The sequence below is a fragment of the Sprattus sprattus genome, assembly GCF_963457725.1.
Source record: "Sprattus sprattus genome assembly, chromosome: 8".
Lineage (NCBI taxonomy): Eukaryota > Metazoa > Chordata > Actinopteri > Clupeiformes > Clupeidae > Sprattus > Sprattus sprattus.
The window spans coordinates 7918227-7938851 of record NC_137927.1 but is presented as its reverse complement, the minus strand read 5'-3'; the positions used below and the strand labels follow the sequence as shown (position 1 = coordinate 7938851).

At 40.7% G+C, this 20625-nt stretch overlaps 1 protein-coding gene across 1 annotated transcript in view; it reads right to left on the bottom strand.

Annotated features, from left to right (window-relative positions):
* The window catches only part of LOC308368815 (uncharacterized protein), a gene marked incomplete at both ends in the record, with an annotated part of 139793 nt that overhangs the window by 94532 nt on the left and 24636 nt on the right, over nt 1-20625 (bottom strand). Inside the window, one exon of the mRNA XM_080843079.1 lies at nt 19791-19883. Within this exon, the coding sequence (XP_080699205.1) occupies nt 19791-19883 (93 nt within the window). The remainder of the gene's footprint in view (nt 1-19790; nt 19884-20625) is intronic.

Genomic DNA, 20625 nt, shown 5'->3' with positions numbered 1-20625 from the left:
TCAGGTTCTGCTGACACATGGCACTGTATCAAAACAACGATTTGCATATAAAGATGGAGCTTACTCACAGACAAATTAAAATATATTAGTGAACAACAAGGGTGAAAATATGCTTCTTAATACAAGAAGAATTCAAAAATCATATCAAAGAGTCCAAAGTTTTACATTGCACAACCAATCATGTTGAGCTGGCTAAGTATGCAGTTTTCTTTCATTAGTGAGACACATTCTAGTCAGGTTAGGTATTTAGCAGACACTTTTATCCAAGGCGACTTACAGCGACTCCTTGCAGTGGAGGGGAATCAAACCTGCTTATGGGGCTGCTAACCGCGGTTCCACCACTACATTCTATTCACCATCCCAACGTTCTAGTCAACATACACAGGCCTTTAGAGTTGGAGACGAAGATGTATAAACAGTACATTGTGGAATCATGATGAGTGTTTCCTTCAGGACTTTTCTGTTTAATTGTTAGTGTAATAGGTAAAGCTGTGCTATAGTTGATTATTAACTATTAACTGTGATAATCAAACCTATTATATCTCTAAAATGTACTATTAACTAGCCCTTGTCAGAGTTGCTCATGCATGGTGTAAGCAGCCAATTCATATTTACATAATAAAATACACCTCTCCCTACAAACAGTCTCCATATAAATACAGGTCACTCTGATAAAACCCCTCACATACAAAACTTCAGCCTTCAAAGGTAAGCAACACTGAGCTTATTTCTAATTTGTCGGTGGAGAGATAAAACATACATTTGCATAATTTAGACTGATTTGCCTTAGTAATGATTTATGATTGTATGAAATTTATCACAGAAAACATATTGAACTAGGTGATGATGGTGTGTCTTCTTTAAAGACTTTCCCAAGGTAATTCTCTTGATTAATTCTTAGTTTAACAGGTAAAGAGTATGGTCAAATTATTTAAAAAACAAATTCATGCTCATTTAACATAACGGAAAGTCAATTTAACTTCAAGTCAGCAAGTAATGGGCTGCTTCGCAACACCTGAAACTTTACAGTTCTATTTGCATGAAGAAGTATTTTTTCTTAGCTGAAATCACGAAACAGCAACAAAATCTTAAAAACAGGTATTCTGGAGGAACGTCCTCTATCGTTTTGGCAAGTTATCGTATGATAAGTGGAATCATGAATAGTCTGGCGGTCATTATCTAAAATGAAATCCCGATGGGAGGAACAGTGTTGTTTCATTCAGAAGGGATTTGTTTTTCGGAAAAGACAGCCGGACTATACATCATCTCTTACATATGGTAATACAAAGTTGGTGACCAGCATGCTTGACTTCTCGCCTCATCACCCTCTACAATGCATGCATGCAAAACAAATTGCATGCCCGTCCGTAAGGACAAAAAGAACCTCCAAGATCATCTTCTGTAGAATTCTAAAACAATCATGTGACCATTTTTCAGACTCAGAACCGCAGAATGACAAGATGAATTCACCTGAAGGGAACATAACAACAGCCATGTCCCAGATTCCCACAAACAACACTGACAATGGACTGCATGTTATTAACACTTTTAATACTGCTGTTATAGTTATAAATTCCCTGCTTAGCACACCACTGCACATCTATGTGATGTTGTTGATTGTTATTGGAGCTGGAAATGGAGTTGCTTCTGAATTTTTTGCGTTAAACTTGTCTGTGTGTGAGATAATCTTCGGCTTTGGGACCCCTTTGCTTCTATTGCTCGAACAGTTCTTTCAGCTTGCTGGTAGTGAAAAGATCTTTTTGATAGTACTCACGTTCACTGGCCGGCCCCTGTTCCAGACCTGCATCTGTGTGGAACGCTACCTAGCTGTCCTCCACCCTGTGCTCTTCCTGAAGTACAAGCCACTGAGATACAGGGTGTCTGTCTGTGGCCTAGTCTGGGTGATAGTCCTGAGCTGTGGTTTGATTGAAATCTTTCAGACCTCATTTGAAATGATATTTATTGTGTTTACTATTGCCATGCCCTCAACCCTTGTGATGCTGTTCTGTTGTGTTGCTGTCCTCAAGGCTCTGAAACAGGCCAGGCCAGGGCAAATAGTAAGGAAGGTGGAGCAGGTTAATCATGCCAAGATAACGGCCTTCAAAATCCTTTTAGTTATACTACTTTCCACGTCAGTTAGTTGTGTAACAGGCATAGCTCAAATTGCCATTTCCAAGAGTATAGGCAATCTTCTGGGAATCCTATTAGTGCATGTAATTGCTTTCATCCTTATGACGATGACAGGTTTCACTTACCCTCTGCTCTACCTTTACACAATAGGGAAACTGCCTTGCAGCCCTGCCTTGCCAAATACCTCATATTAAATACATGTATATTGCCATTCTATATAACTAAATACAGCACAAGCCACTTATATCTCTAAATGACAGAGAACACTTTGTGATAAGACTGTGATCATATCATGTCACCACATAGTTTTCAGTAACTGTATTTTGGAGTTAGTGACTGGGCTGTGACAGAGTACAGTCTCATCTTAAACTAATATTCAACACCATTCTGTGTTCTTAGGTTTTGAGTGTCTGAGTGTGAGTAGTATTGTTTCCTGTTTATTTTTTCTCCTATTGTAACAAAGATACATTTGTGGTTTTACTTTGACTGTGTTTATTCATTAAGCTGTTTGCTGCATGATTGTTTTTTGTTCTTTACTAACTTAGAAGTTTCCTGATTAAACTTTGAATAGAACTTCATGCTATTGTGGAATAGACATTTTTAAATATTTAAATGTTAGTTGGTCAATTATTAAAAAAGATTATTACACACTTGAACCAAATATTGACATTTAATTAAAAAAAAAAAAGTTTGTGTCAGAGTCATTTATGAAGTAACTTTATCATTACACAATTAGTTGGTGATTAATTATAAGTCCATTCCATGGTATGAAATTACTAACACCAGAAAAACACATTGGATGAATTTGCGTTCTCCTGAGTTCCTCTCTGCTTTTAAACACAGGCCAGCTGGTCCTCATTTAGAAACGTAAACTAGTCAAATGTACATTTGCATGGCAGGCATCATTCACTGATAACCCGCTCATCTATTTGTAAATATCCTAACAGGCTGAATCTCACTCAATCATGAAGGCCGGCTATCCCGGTAAAACCAGAGCCAAATTCACTTTGTGAATAGGATCTGCCCTGCTTCATTGAGGATTGTTTCCCGTCACTGCACCCTAATGGGGGTAGGCTTCAGGTTAATTTGGAAACCATTGGACTAGCCTTTAATCGGCATTGTCCAGTATGGGACTGTATACTTCCTACTTCACCACTTACAGTGCAAGCTGGTATATCAGCCTTTTCCAAAACACTGTTTGCAGTAAGGAAATAATGTCTTTACACATTCTTCTTGTTCTGGCTTGATGTTTGCTAGCCTGGCTACTCCTGTTTGTATAGCTTCATCTAACGCTAGCACTGTTACTTTTGTTGTTACTACATTTCAAAACAAACACTTCACTTCAACGCCTTCACACTTAGCCACCCCCACAGGCAGTGGTGGACAGTAACGAAGTACATGTAATTTGTTACTGTACTTAAGTAACATTTCCATGTATCTGTACTTTACTCAAGTACATTTATTTGGTAAGACTTTATACTTTTACTTCACTACATTTAAAGCGAAAATTATTACTTTTCACTTCTTTACATTTACAGAAACACTCGTTCCTTACTCGTTCCTTTTTTATTTTTAATAAAATACCAAAAGGTCAAAGTGTATCGCGACTATAACCAATCAGCGGCAGCGCCCAGCGCGCGATTATCTGCTGGAAGCACAAGGTGGTGTACGTGCTTGTGGTCATTGAGAGTTCTTACTCCTAGAGATTATTAATATTATTTGTCAGGTAAATGGCTGAGGAGCTGACTGCAGCATCTTCGGATGAAACAGAAGTTGGTGCTCAACACCCCTGGCCTTATTTAGCCGAATTGTTTGAATTCATCGAAAAGAAAAAAGAGTCCTATTACTTCAAGTGTCGCCTCTGCATTAAGAACACTACGCTGTCGGCATTCTGGAACTCGCCATCAAATTTAAAAAAGCACATCGAGGTAACTTCGCCATTACATGACTACTACTAACAGAGTGGTTATAAATATGCCCCGGTTGATTCTATTACATTGAAATACATTACATTAACAGGTGCTTTTATCCAAAGTAATATGCTAGCACCCAAATTATCTGTGGAGATGTTAAGTGCCAGATTCTAAGTGCCAGTTTAATACAGCCTCCCTCACCAAACGTTAACATCGGGGACACAGTCAAATTCATGGCCAAGCGAAGTGAACTTCGCAATTCATTCCTATGACTACTCTGTTTATGACAAGTGAAATTAATGGAAAATAAAATAATGAAACTTGAAGGAATCCTTTTTGTGTTGTTGCTTCAAAACCACTTGGACTTACTTAAAGATAATATAGTTTTGAGTATTTTGGGTTTGATTAGGCAAATGTAAAGCATTGTTCACCTGTTCAAGTAGGGGTTTTGATGTGACAGTTAAAAAAAAAAAAATACTTTTACTTTTAATACTTAAGTATTTTTGAAGGCAGATACTTTTGTACTTCTGCTCAAGTAAAAAAATGAGGTGAATACTTTTACTTGAGTAATATTCAATGCAATGTAACTGTACTTTTACTCAAGTACACAATTGGTTTACTTCGTCCACCACTGCCCACAGGTCACTGATTGGCTCATCCTTCAGAGTGGTTAAGCGAGCCTTCATGCGAACAGGGTTTCCAGACTATGATCTCAGCCCATTACTGAGCTGAGAGCAACTGGCGGCGGAGCCAGTGTAGGGCAGGCTTGCAGAGCTTTACACAGGCAAGCACAGAAGAGGAAAACACTGACCTTTATTGGGTTAAAGACCCAAATCTACATTTTCAATTACCACTCGTCCGTCCTACGGAGTTATCAGGTAAGGCATGATCACATTTTCATATATTCAGAAAGCAAGATATCCAACATGTTGAATGTATCTTTGCATAATCAAGTTTTATCCTTAATGTACTTTAACCAACATTTTCTAATATTCAATATTTTTAATTAAATCAGTGTGGAAATTCTACATTTCCATGGTTAGCAATTTGGATTGGCTGGATAATTTCATCTGTTTCTAATGTGTGCCTGTAATATAATGACATACAGTAGCTGACGTTGAATTTCTTCACCTAACATGTCATGTATTTAACATATATAATGAAATGTTAATGAGACAAAAATGAACTCTTCTGTTAATTATGGCATGTGTTATTTGTATATAGTCAACCAAGATCGCACAAAACTGCCATTTGTCTTTCTTTCTTTTTTCTAGAACATCTGAGGAGACAGGAAGCATGGGGTTGCCTGAGCACAACTTTACAACTATCAACACTCTGTGCAAAACTAATTATACTGACCCAACTGATGCTGGCATTGTTAATAGACTCTATGGTGTAGTTTCTGTGATCACCTCTTTCTCTGGCTTGCCACTGAATATCTATGTAGTATGGCTGATACTAAAGGGGGCAGGAAGTGGACTCGGCCCTGAGTTTTTCACTCTCAACCTGGCTTTTAATGATATTCTCTTCTTCACTGGTAATCTAATGTCGCCATTCGTTAGTTTCTGCCCAAGACCCCTCGCGAAAGCTGTAACTTTCTTTTTGGGGTTCATTGTCACTGGCCACTCCCTGTTCAAGACCTGCATCTGTGTGGAGCGCTACCTAGCTGTGCTCCACCCTGTGCTCTTCCTGAAGTACAAGCCACTGAGAAACAGGCTGACCTGCTCTGGTATCAACTGGCTTATGGCTCTGATGACCTGTATGGTGTTTGTGCTTGTCGAGGGTATACTAAAAATATTTTGGTCAACATTGTACTTGATCTTGTTTGGAGTGATGTTATTCTGCTGTTTGGCAGTGCTGAGGGGGCTCTGTAAGCCTGGACCAGGTGAAGGAGAGAGGGAGAGAAAGGGAGCCAATCAGGTCAAAATGAAGGCATTCAGAATCATCTCAGTTATAACCTTTGCCCAGTTCATAATAATTGTAGGCAATGGTGTTTTTTTCTGGGCACTAACCTTAGAGTACCCCCAGAAGGAAATTATTTTTGGAATTGTTTTCTTAATCATGATGAGTGCATCCCTTTCCCAACCTCTCCTCTACCTTCACAGCGCAGGAAAACTACACTGCAGAGCCAATCCCTGAAATACATCAGTTGTATTCTAAATTCCTTGTCTTTGCTCTATGTACAATGTAGCAGGGTGTAATATCTATTAAACACCTTTTTGAAACAAAACTGTAAACTTTTCATCTGTAAACTCTGGTGTGCTCTCAAGAGGGATTACTCTTGATGAAGTCAGATTTACTTTATTATTAATATAAAAACTCTATACTAACTACTAAACAATGTAACAGTCATGACGCCATTGTTTATTTTAAGAAAGGTGTTTACAAATGCAACCTACATTTACAGAAAAAAAGGACACTATGGTTCACTGGTAGGGCATTTAAATTAAAGTTTAAAGATGCTGTATACCATTCTTCCCTGTGTTTTATCACTGTAGACCATTATGGCACACACCACTGTACTCTGTATAATAAGGTTGGCTGGCCAGCCCTGTCTATTTACTTCAATGTATTCACTTTTTACCCTCTGTACCATTGTGAATACGGGTCTTTTCCCTCAATGTGTTTACAGAGGCTTAAAGACATTTAAAAAAGAAATAATAGGTGTTTACAATACAACCTAAATCCACAGACAAAAGGCAAATAAGGTTAACTGATAGGGCATATAAGTTGAAGGTTAACTGTTGCCACATTAACTTGAATGAGACATGATCTTCTAGTTTGTCAACACAGGCCAACTGGCAAAGATCAGAATGAATGCATAGGCAAGCAGAGCCATGGAGAGCATGCTGTGCCTGGAATCCAAAATAAACAAAATTTGCAAATCTGACAGATGAGTTCATCCAATTTGAATCCCCTCAAGTGTTAACACAACTACATTATAACTCTTTGGAGGAACTTTAAGAATTATTGTTTAAACGCTTGTTCTACCTGTGAAAACTATGAAGTATGGGCAAAAGACAGGCACATAGTGTGATTCTCCAGGTAAGATTTTGTTGAATAATATGGTCTTGATCTTAAATTAACCAGCAAAATGACAGAGCAACAGTCAACTAATGTCATTTCATCATTATCTGTCAGACCTTGGATACGTGGAGCTGTGCTCTCTCTCCCTTGATGCGCGTCTTTGTAAATAAAACCTTGTCTCTGAGTTTATTACCATTGCCTGACTGAGTCTTTATTAAGCCCATGGTATGAAATGAATAACACCAGAAAACACCACAGACAAGAGTTCCTCTCTGCTTTCTAAACTCTGGCCAGCTGATCCTCATTTATCAATATGAAATGATGACCTGTTAAATGTACATTTGCATGGGAGGTGTTATTCAGTCACAAACCTGCTCGTCTATTTGTAAGAGAGGTTGAACCTCACAGAAGAAGTGAAGTCGTGAAATTGAGCTTACTGAGTCTTGAGCACATAACATGGATCGCTGACCTTGGCTGGATGAAAAGACCCACATCTAAATGTTCAATTCAGGTAACTACTTCTCATCTTTCCATTGGAATCATCTGGCAGAGTATGACCAAGTTTTCATACATTCAGAAAACTGCATATCCAATAGATATATTTTTGTAAAAGAAAGTTTTATCCTGAATATACTATAATTGATAATTTTCTGATAATTCCCAAGTTTGAAACAAAAGAGTGTTTTGAAATTGTAGTTTACCAAAGTTGGACATTTGGATTGACTAGGTAGTTTTTAACAGTGTGCTTATGTGTGTGTGTGTCAATTCACACACCTCTAACATATACCGTATATGTGTCAATAAAAGCGAACATCACAAGTTCCAAAGTGCCATAAGAAAGTGTTTTGGTTTTGTGGGACATACTGAGGGGGAACCAAATACATGGTTTTTGCAAAGTATTTATAAAAAAATTGAATAAATTATTGGTAATAGACGCACATCTGTTGTAGATGCTAGCCTATTTGAACTGTGATAATTAATTGTAGTCAACCTGTCATAACAAACCTGCCATTTGTCTTTCTTTCCTTTACCAGAACATCTGAGGAGACACGAAGCATGGGGCTGCCAAAGGACAACTTTACAACTATCAACACTCTGTGCAAAACTAATGATACTGGCCACACTGATGCTAGCATTGGTATTACAATGTTAAGTGTAGTGTATTTGCTCTCCTCTGTCTCTGGCTTGCCACTGAACGTCTATGTGGTATGGCTGATACTAAAGGGGTCAGGAAGTGGAATCGGCCCTGAGTTTTTCACTCTCAACCTGGCTTTGACTGATATGCTCTTCTTCACTGGTTGTCTGATGATGCCACTTGTTCGTTTCTGCCCAAATCCCATCATGAAAGCTAGGCATTTCTTTAGTGGGTTCATTGTGACTGGCCACCCCCTCTTCCAGACCTGCATCTGTGTGGAGCGCTACCTAGCTGTGCTCCACCCTGTTCTCTTTCTGAAGTACAAGCCACTGAGATACAGGCTGACCTGCTCTGGAATCATATGGCTTATGGCTCTGATGACCTGTATGGTGTTTGTGTTTGTTGAAGGTATAGTACAGATATTTTGGTTTTCACTGTACTTGATCTTTTTTTTGTAGTGATGTTATTCTGCTGTCTAGCAGTGCTGTGGGGGCTCTGTAAGCCTGGACCAGGTGAAGGAGAGAGGGAGAGAAAGGCAGCCAATCAGGTCAAGATGAAGGCATTCAGAATCATTTGAGTTGTAACAGTCACCCAGTTCATGATAATTGTAACCACTTCAGTTTCATATTATGCTAATCAAAACTTACAGGGCCTCCATTTCCATGCGACTAATACAATTATTATCTTAACTTTTAATACTATACTTGAAATATATCAGTGTCACGCTGTATTAGTACACTTGTTGCATTCTAACTTTAATTTTAAGAAATATAGTCGAGTGACTTACAGTAGATTGACACTTTGTATTCACATACTGTATACAGTTCTAGTGTTGGTGTTTCAATACATTTTATTGAAGGATTTAAGGAAGGAGGATTTGGGTTGGAGTACATGGTAGTACTGTGCTTTCACACACTGTCCATGAGAGTGCAATAAAGAATAGAAAGACAGCTTTGTTATACCATGTGTCCAATATTTTAAGTGATTTAAGCTTCTCTATATGGCTTTCACAGCACACTAATACTTTGTGATAAAAATTATATGTAAACTTATTACGATTGAAAATGATATGGTTACTTGCCAAAACGATAGAAGACATTCCTCCAAAATAACTAAGAAAAAATTATTCTTCACGAAAATATAACTTTAAAGTTTCAGATGTTGCATAGCAACCCATTACTTTCTGACTTAAAGTCACAAGACTTTACAACTACGCCAATTCAGAAGTTTGATATTCCCCGGCATGACCTCACTCTCGGTTAGTAAGTAGTTATTATTATATGGCAACGACAGTACGAGCATTCTGATTAGGTAATGGGTAGTCATGCCAGCCGCGTATTGCCCTCCTCACCGGTCAATACGGATCCGTATTGCCCTCCAGTGACATCATCTTAAAATTGAGCATTACCATGTACCAAGTACTAAACATTACATCCTTAAAAATTTGCGATATTAATAGACATCAACAGCCATGAGCATGTAATGTTTAGTAGACTACTGATAGAATCTGGACTCCTATTATGAAATTATCTGAGAACAGGAAACCATTTGAATGTCGTGGTACCATGACAGTTGATGACAGTTGAAGAATAAAGACTCAAGAACTCGCGAACATTTTAATATCGGGTAATACTTTAGAGGACTTAGTACAGGTCAGTACAATTCAGAAGCAGCGAAAATGTGTTATTGAAAGTGATGATGAAGACTTGCTACTATAGTTTGAAAAACTTGTGTTTAACTGTAAATTGAAGCCATTTAAGCTGAGCCCTGTTGTCCGTTTTCTATTGATCATTGTAACTTGAAGTTAGCAAGTGATTGTTTGTTAGGCAACACCTGAAACACACTGTGCCGTGAGAAGACTTGAGAGCTGAACAAAATTACATGTTTTCTATTTACAATTACCATTTATTTTCAAAATGAAAAGAGCTAAAAATGCCATATAATAAACAACTTACTAACCTCGACCGTTCGGTCATGCAGGGAAATATCAGACTGAGGCTGTAACGTATCTACCGAGCGATAGCGAGGTTGATACGGCGAAACCGAAGTCTTTACTCTCGGTTAGTAAGTAGTTAATATCAATTTTTAAATCACAACGGTGAAAGGGAGGCGTTTGCATCCCTGCATTTGTTCTCTACAAAAGCTGTGTATTGTTACACAGTAAATTCAAAACTTTGTTGCTATTTTTTTTATCTATTCATATATTGAACGGTACACATGTGTAACCAATCGAAAAATGTCATATCAAACAACACAATTTGATGAAGTATATTTTTACACCCCTTGTCTGGTACAGCCCAGCCAAACATGTACTGTTAGTGGCCATCACTGAACATGCTGTATTACATTTAAAGGTACCTCACATGAACCCCTCACTTCTAATAGCACCCTACACTGGCACTGCGGGCTGATGACCTTCAGCCTCCTGTCCCGTCTCACATGAGGGATGCTTTGTGATTCTTATACTGGGACGCAGCTGGTCACCATCTATATGTCATTGCTTTACTCCAACTCAGCATTTGCATTTCAGGGGTAGGCTGCTCTTTACAAAACAAACCCTACATGCTCTCATGCTCAAAACATCAACACTAATGCATAGCAGCCACATACATACTCTCAGCTGAATACATCAGGGCATGAAACAGCTTGTGCAGTGATTTCATCACCTTGGTAAGCATAATGTTTTATTACTGCCATATTTTACTTTTCATGTTTGCAATAAAATGGCTAAGAGCATAAGGCAGTCAGTGCTACATCAATGTTTTAAATAAAATGTACAACACAATTATGCAATCTACATTTAGGTATTATTAAACACACTATAAGACACACAAAGTATTTGGTTATAGAACTCTTACGTTTTGACCCTTCTCTGTTGACATTTCTTTCTGTATGGCGACAACCTTGTATTTGTAATACAAATACTGTACATCTATAAGAAAGCATCGTGACATAGTTCATGTTTTGAACAGATTTAATGAATAACACTTCCAAACCCATCAAAACCTCATTTGTAACGGGGCTCTGACACATTAAGTAAAAGACTTTGAGGGAAATCATTGACTTGAATGATGAATAGCTTTACACAGGGCCTATTCCATTTACTGTGTGCAACGTATTAGTGTTAAATACAATATGACTAATAATGAGTGGTCAGCTAGGGAACAAATGCAAAAATCTGACATCAGAGTGATGGTTTAAATTTGATTCTTTGATGTGGAGGTCCAAAGAAAACTATGGGAAAAAAATGTAATTGTCCTGCAATTACAGAACACTTTTTTATATTACCACATTAGTGTCAGCATCGGAACAGCTGCCGTCTCGAGATGAACTGGTCTGATGTTTCAACAGCCTCCCCTCTACCCCACACTAACACCACTGGAGAGGACTGCGAGTCACACATGAGTCCTAAATCCTCCGTAGTCATCAACCTCTTGATAGGTATACCTCTGAACAGCTACATGGTATTTGTAATTATTGCAAATCAGGCACAGACATTCGTGTCGTGCTTTCTTGAACTCAACGGGGCTCAGTGTGAAATTCTGTTTGCAGTGCTGTCACCATTTATCTTAGTGTCTGGGTGCCAGTACCGAAACACTTCTAAAGCAGTTAAATATGTGGGACGTTTCAGTTACGGCACATTACTGTTTGGACGTCTCCTGTTCCAGACCTGTATCTGTGTGGAGCGTTATGTGGCTGTGGTCCACCCTGTGCTCTTCCTGAAGTACAGAGCACTGAGGGACAGGATGGTATGCTCAGCTTTGGTGTGGCTAAAAGTCCTTGTATTCTCTTTGATCTTTGCATTACTTGCGGAAAAAGTCTCGTTTATGTTGCCAGTGCAAACTCTGATCTTGATTGTAGTGAAAATGTTCTGCTTTTTGGCAGTTCTCAGGGCCCTGAAACAACCTCAACCTGGGGATGGAGGGAGGGAGAGAGAGAGGGCCAATCAGGCCAAGATGAGGGCTTTCAAGATCATTCTGGTCTTACTTACGAGCACACTCGTCCAATATGTCCCTCTGTTATTGGAATGGGTATTACACATTTGCTTTCCTGAGTCTCCAGAGCTTGATCTTATGGTCGAGATTGTTTCATGCATTATGATGGCTGTAGGTTTTATCCAGCCACTCCTTTTCCTCCATAACTAGGGTGAATTTTCACCTATCAGAAATACCTCAGCCATTTCCGATGCCAGATAATTAACTTATACCATTAACTAAACATGCCAGGATGAACCCAGGCAGAAATGGAACCCCCTTGCAGATAGAGAGAGTGGAAGTGTGAAGGAGAGAAAACAGATTAGATGAATGAAGACACAGGAAAATCTCGGAAAGTGTGAGACAGACAAAGACACTGAAGGGAAGCACTGGCGAACCCTCAGCGGAGTGACAGTGACTCCACTGCCGGCATTAAAGGACGAGAGGCGGACGCTTCAGTGTATGAACTCTCCCTGGCTGTGACATGAAAAGCTTTCTTCAGAAGACGCTCCAGTCAGGAGGGATTCCAACTGTGAGCTTGAACTTCCCTCTCTCTCTCACTCTCACTCTCTCTCTCTCTCTCCCTCTCTCTCTCTCCCTCTCTCTCTCTCTCTCTCTCTCTCTCTCTCTCTCTCTCTCTCTCTCCCTCTCTCTCTCCCTCTATCTCTCTCTCTCTCCTCTCTTTCTCTCTCCTCTCTCTCTCACACCCCCTCTCTCTAACCATCACTCTACCTGTCACTCTCCCTCTCTCTCTTTCTCTCACAATCACTATACCTCTATGTATCCTTCTCTCTCTGAGCCAAAGCAGCTTTGGAGCTGAGCGTAGTAGAGCTGAGGGAGAAGGGTGCAGTCACAGAGCCAATCCCAGGATATAATCTCATAGGCGTGACAATCCCAGGATATAATCTCATAGGCGTGAAGGGCGGCACATGGCAAACCAGACGCCACAACTCTGCTGAGAGCTGAGGGATCCGATGAGTCAGGGCTGGGCTTTACAAATTGTAACTGCTGTTTCCTCAGTTAACACTTCAACAGCAAATGTGCTCGCCACATACTCAAACATGCACACACACACACACACACACACACACACACACATGTATGTGCACACATGCAGACACACACACACACACATACACACACACACACACACACACACACACACACACACACACACACACACACACACACACACACACACACACACACACAAAGACACACATGCTACTACCTCACTGAAAGCGCAGAACTTCAGCAAATCCAAGAATTATGCAAGCAAACACCTCAACACATATACTGCCACAACCAAAAGATACCAACCAACAGTAAAACACCATAATCAGAATCGCAGTATGCAAACACTAAGACCACAGCCAATGTGGACCACAGGCAACAATATAACATTACAGTAAAATAAGCACAACAAACAGCGAAACACAGTCATCAACTGTAGAGCCCAAATTCAGTACTATGCCACAGGACTATTTGCCCATCAATGAAATTAGGGCTCAATGAGACTATTCATAAGGGATATAGCACTGCTCTTTTGTGATGTTTAAGTTTCATAAAGCCTTGAAGCTTTCCAGCCAGATGTGTTAAAAAATGGTTTATTTTCTCGAGGCTTCGAATGCACTCTAGGGACACCTGCTGGTCAATGGAAAAAAAAATACGGTAGCCTATGGGTTGGCAAAGACCTAATGCATTACAGTAGCATGCATACACATGAAAGTTATGTCAAATAAATAAATAGTTCACTTTTCAGCATTTGTGTTATGTTGCAATTTTGCCTGCCTATATAATATAATATTATATTATTATACGGCTCTTCAGAATGTTCCAAAAAGTGCTGTTGATTTGAATGGGCCATCCCAACGAATTGTCCGTCGGGGGGCTGTTCAACCCGTCGGGATTTATTTTTGGATAATGACATCCGGACAATACATTATCCCTTACATATAATATATATTCTGTGTTTATCTTGGTAGTGTAAGCCAATTTGATTCTGAAGGTTCCTTAAAATGGACAAAGTGTAAAATGTTGCAAAATGACCCGAGAGTAAAACGAGGCATCGAACATAACAAGTGACATCATTTCACCAAAACGACTCAGTTTCAAAGGTAACATCACTACTGCTCTATAAAACATGTTTGGAGTCCCGTTTACTTAGGGTCCTACTGAGTCTTCCAATGACTTCAGTCTTAGTCAAAATCTGATGGAGGAGATTGAAAAAGGGTACCATCACAATTAATATTATAACAAAATGTCTTCTTTCAAAGGCAATCAAAATCGCAATTTGACATGACCATGTGGAAACCACAGTTAAAATGGTGAAGAGAACTGTTCAGGTTGACACCAACATTGTCTTTATCGTTTGAAAACAATAGCAGCTGGAACCCCCTGGATACCACATGAGTAGAACTGAGCTCCAGTCACTCAGTAATGCCATTTTATCTCCACTAATAGAAAAATGCAACGTTATTGCAGCTGAATCACAGCCACAGGGATATTCTATACCAACCCCAATCTTAATTGTGTTATATTGCTTAAGTATCTATAATTAAGCAATACAGTACAAGTGGGAGTGGGGTAGGTAAGGGATATTCCCACGGGTGGTGTTCGGCCATAGCCACCGAGGCCGGAGGCCGAGTGGCGTAGGCAACAACACCCGTGGGAATATCCCTTACCTACCTCACTCGCACGATAAAACAATGCAGCTGTATGCAATCCCTGAAATTCACAAGCAAATCAATAGAAGCAACATTAATGCAAGTATCAAGTTACTGTTTGTCTCTACCTTGATGTCACTAATATTTCATTGTGATTGGTCCATGTCACTGATATTTCATTCTGATTGGCCCCTGGCTATTTTCAAGCTAGGGAGCCCATGTTTAATGGGCAGTAGGATCTCAGTTCAGTCAACAATGTGGCAGAAAAAAACATGAACTGTCTTATTTATGCTGCACCACACTTAAAAAAAAGAAACTGTTACCTGTAACTACTGACTGTGCAAAATTACAATGTCTGCACAAAGTTCATCCAGGCATTGATGTCTGTGGATTGAGTAGACTGTATCACGATGTGCGTGACAGGAAGCAAGAGAGAGAGAGAGAGAGAAAGAGAGAGAAGAGAGAGAGATAGAGAGAGAGAGAGAGAAGTACAAAGAAAGTTCCAGAAGACTTTGAGAGGTCACCAGCAGCCTGGCAGAGCTACTCCAGAGACAGAAGTCAACCAAATAAAACAGATTGCTGTTGCGTTTCATTCACAGACATTGATTTCCTATTTTCAATTAATAACTTTAATTAGTGTGGGGCATATTTCACTGTCTGTCTGGAGATGGTCGATGGGACATGGATTGATCGAGACACTGATGCAGATGGGTGACAGCACTCCATCTCAGTGAAGAAGACGATTATGCTTAGTAGTGGAAGGAGCAGCAAGAGAGAGTGAAATAAGTAGACATACAGATGGAAAGAGAAAGAGAGAGAGAGAAGGCGAAGAGAGAAAGAGAAAGAAAAGGGGAGGAAAGAACGTTGGGGCAGGGTGCACAGCACAGCAGGGCATATCTCCAGTTCTCATCTCCTCATATGTGGGTCCCCTTTCACTCCAAAAGCACACAACCACTGGTCCCCTGGCTCTCTAAAAGCGCACACAAACACACACACACACACACACTGGTCCCCTTGCTCTATAAAAGCACACACACACACACTGATCCCCCTGCTCTCTAAAAGCACACACACTGATCCCCTCGCTCTCTAAAAGCACACCCACACACACACACACAATGGTCCTCAGCACTTATGACAGGTCAACTATATTCCTCAAGCCCAGGAAGCCTTGGCCCATGAATTATTCCCTCATGCTCCCAAAGTCACGGAAAAGTCAATGCTGGGGATAGACAGAAAACACATTCTGAAAGAATTTCTTTGTCTTTACCTCTATCGCTTTCCTCTCTTCTTTACCCTCTCTCCCCCTCGCTCTCCCTCTCGCTCTCCCTCTCACTCTCCCTCTCTCTCTTCCTCTCTCTCTCCCTCTCTCTCCCTCTCTCTCTCTCTCCCTCTCTCTCCCTCTCTCTCTCTCTCTCTCTCTCTCATAAAAACAAGCACAGGAGAGCTAGAAATCACAGCAGTGAAAATGCATCAACAGAATAAACATATGGTGGTTTATTTGTTCAGAGAGGAAACGTGTCAGAGGGACACCACCCAGACACCCATCCGCCAATGGATCACATTACAGTTTGAGACATGAAAGACAGAGATAATTAGAGAGCGAGAGAGACCATAACAATGGCGACAACAACGATGATAACTGGGACACTACTGACTTCTTTTCCTTAGTCCATTCTCACCACAGAAGCCATGGCTTTTTGTTGCAGTTGATAACAAATCTCATGAATCCATTATAAATTCAATCGATATGAAACATGCAACAAGATCACTTTGAATGGGCCTCCAGTGAAAAACTCAACAACTGCAACAATTATTGATAATGAAGATGTGTGCCAGTTTGGGAAAACTGAAGCAGGGATTCACAAGGAATACTAGAGGCGAAAGGATTCCCCCAATGCCAAACTGTCTTCTAGATCTAGATCTAGATCAAAAATGCAAACATAAATGACCAAACACATTGTTAAAGCATGATAAACAGACAATCTTCATTTTCAATCCTCAGACAATCATTTATGATGTTTATATTGTTCATGTAGGCTGTTAAAGGGGATTTTTTGCCAAATACAAAAATAAACAAATAGTTGTTCCTTAAAAAGATTGATCTGAATCTAGAGAAATGTTGTATTTTCACTGTATTTTTAACATCAGTAAGACAAGTCTATGTGGAACTGATGAGAGGTACAGATGGGGAGAAAGAGAGTGAGAGAGTGAAAGAGAGAGAGAGAGAGAGAGAGAGGGAGAGAGAGAAAGAGGCAACATAAAGAATCAATTTGTCTGCAACAGCTTACGGTTTATTAACAGCTCCAATGCTCTCAAAAGGAGCTAATCAGATGTTCAGTCAAATGACTGACAAGCCAACATATTATACAATAACACTGTAACCCACCAATAAAACCTTCAATGGGCTACAAAAACAAACACTCTAAACTTGAAAGAGCCCTCCATAACGGTAGTGTAATAACTTGTTCTTCCACGTTTAACACTTTCTTCAAGAACCTTGAAAAGCTAGGGAGAACAAAATTAAGCAGATACTGGTCAAAGGAGAGGAGTTTAAGAGCTTAACACTGCTTTAGTGCATCAGAGACCTCAGACCCAGAGCAATATATGCACCAAGCCAGAGGTCAATGGCCCCTCACCGCAGCCAAACAACTGAGCCAAGTAAATAGCAAATAATTAATACCAAAGCAGACACATCACAGTTTATGAGACGCATGGAGGCATTTACAAGTCAGCACTGAAAGGAAAAGGTCACCTGTCGGAAGTCAGCGAGAGCTCTTTGGGGAAATACACCTTCACCCACTAAAAGCCCACGCCTTCAACATGCATATTAGCAGAGGAAAGGTCACACATGTCATGTAAAGTCCTCTTTATGAAAAGGGCTGTTTCAATACCTGGTGGTCCTTGAAGGCTCTCTACACCTCTAAAATGTCCCATAACAAAAGAACATCTAAAAAGGGATCTCCTTATTATCTCTTTAGTTACTCCTAGACAACATTGAGATTAAAAGTGGGATTTGCTGCTTCTCAGATTTCGGTTTGGACCAGTTTTCACCTATCAGAGATCCATCTTTGAGAACTAGAAGGTTCCTATGGGGTGGCTGAGTTACCTTGGTCTGAAGAAGAACTCTTGCATAAACCCCGCAATTCTAAGGCACACAGCACTGAAACACTGATGAACACTGACTAAAGCACTGAGAAGAGGGTGAGAGTTTCAGACGTGCAACTGTTCAAACCGGAAGATGGTTGCGGCTTTGACTGGGAACAATGAATTAAATACACAGCAAAACTCAGGATAGCCAGCAGGAAAAGCACACATGCAAGCTCTAAAGAGGGAGAGAGATTAGCACAAGAAAGAAAGAGAAAAATTAGTTCATCCCCACACGGTTTCTCAAGGCTCAGAACTTCAGAGGAGGCCATCCAGGCTCGCAGCCCAAACACAGCAGGTGAATTCCAAAGACAGTAGCGCAATCACACACACACACACACACACACACACACACACACACACACACACACACACACACACACACACACACACGCACACACACGCACACACACTCAGAAGACTATTGCCAAACAAATGAATGTCTCACACAGTTCTTCCTTTTCCACTCATTCTGAAAGAGAAACTGAAACTTTGAAACTTTGCGTGTGTGTGTGTGTGTGTGTGTGTGTGTGTGTGTGTGTGTGTGTGTGTGTGTGTGTGTGTGTGTGTGTGTGTGTGTGTGTGTGTCACTCTGTTAGCTTAGGTCAGCTGTCCTTATATCCATCCACTCCTTCCTCTCTCTCACCCTCAATCTCCTCTTCCTCTCTCCCTCCCTTATCCTCCTCTTCCTCTATTCCTCCCTCAATCGCCTCTTCCTCTCTCCCTCCCTTATCCTCCTCTTCCTCTATTCCTCCCTCAATCGCCTCTTTCTCTCTTCCTCCCTCAATCCCCCTTTCTATCTTCCTCCCTCAATCCCCCCTTCCTCTCTCCCACCCTCATCCTCCTCTTCCTCTCTTACCCTCAATCCTCCTCTTCTGCATCAACTGCATCTGCTGATTACTGAACAAATTCACCTTCCTTCAACCTCCCCCTACTCCCTTAATAATAAGACACTCTGAAAGGCAAAGCATTTCTTCCATAAAAACACAAACACACACACACACACACACACACACACAAACATACATTATCCCACAAAAAACATAGATAATCCGTAAATCCAGCAGAATTAAATCAATAATCAAGACAACGCACTCACTATATGTACAAACCCGCATATCCAACACCGTGGTTGTTTCAAGCACAATATATCATATTAATATACAGGTTGAATGGCTATTACTTTGGAATACACAATCCAGTGTTCATGTTTTGTAATGTGTTCATATGTTAGGCCAAGTTTGTCTGAAATAGTCAGATATTTCTATCATGACTGGTATGCTGCTTTCATTTTGTTTGTGTGTGTGTGTGTGTGTGTGTGTGTGTGTGTGTGTGTGTGTGTGTGTGTGTGTGTGTGTGTACATTGTGAACTCCCAGCGTTCAGAAGGACGCTACAAGGGACTGGGCAATTTCCCAATGCAGGTCCTTTATTTAGTCTTAAGTACTACAACTGAGGCACTCAAAAATAACACAAAAGCAGATCAAAGCCTCTAGCTTGCAGCCGGTGCTAACGGTACCTTCCCCTCTAGCTCTTTGTCAGTCCTGCTTCTCACTGACTTTTCGACCCTTTTGTCTCACTTGTTGCTGCTCAGTGCCAAACAATTTGCACCTGAGCCTTCAATCAGTGGATGGCCCGACCTCTCTTGTCCCCAGGGCACCTCCCCAGGGCCCTAAAGACTGCCCTGTATAGGCCTGGTAAGGTAATTCACCGACTTTTAAACCTAGTGGGACCCCAAGAGCAGCTTGGGGCACCACAACATCCGCACATGTATATGCATTAATGTATCTCTCCACTCACCACTTGAGCAGTCCACTCCACCCCAGCCTGGTTCACACTGACACGTGTCAGGAGACACACAGCGACCATGAGCACATTCTGCAGTACACAGCGCTAAGGGAAAAGAACGGAAAGTTACACACTTGTTATGCACGCACACGCACATAAAGTCATAGGCCAACCTACCCGTACACATAAACACCATGCACAAACACACACACACTCTCACACACACACACACAAATGCATGCAAACACACACGAATGAACACACAGACACATGCATGCAAACAAACACACACACACACGCACGGCATGCACCAACATAAACATAAACTCACTCAGGAAAAAGTGCCAAAAAGTGAGAATGACATAAGACATGCACTATATCTCCCACGCCGAGACCACACCAAACAGTAATAACAGTGATCTCGTCACAATGTTATAAAACAAAGGAAGACCATCAGCATCTCAGACACATCCGTTATGCAGAAGTGAGCTTCCCCATACTGTCACCGTCACCAACACCACCGCCTGTCATGTGTCTGGGCACAGTGACAGCAGTGGTCTTGGCCTATATCTCACTGCCTTCCATCTCTGAAAAGGGCTGAAAGGGTAGCTTGCTGGGACATGACATGCTGCTGGAGACTAAAACACCCCCTCTCTGTTCTGCTCTTAGTTTTCCAAAATATTGCATGTTTCTTTATCTTTTTCTCAATCTCTACCCACACTGTTTAAAATGATGATTGTCTTTCCCTCGATGAATGACAGCTCAGACAGACCTCAACCATCCTCACCTGTGAGTCAATGGCTGAATAACTGAGACACACTGCCGGAGGAAACTGAAGTGTCCAGTA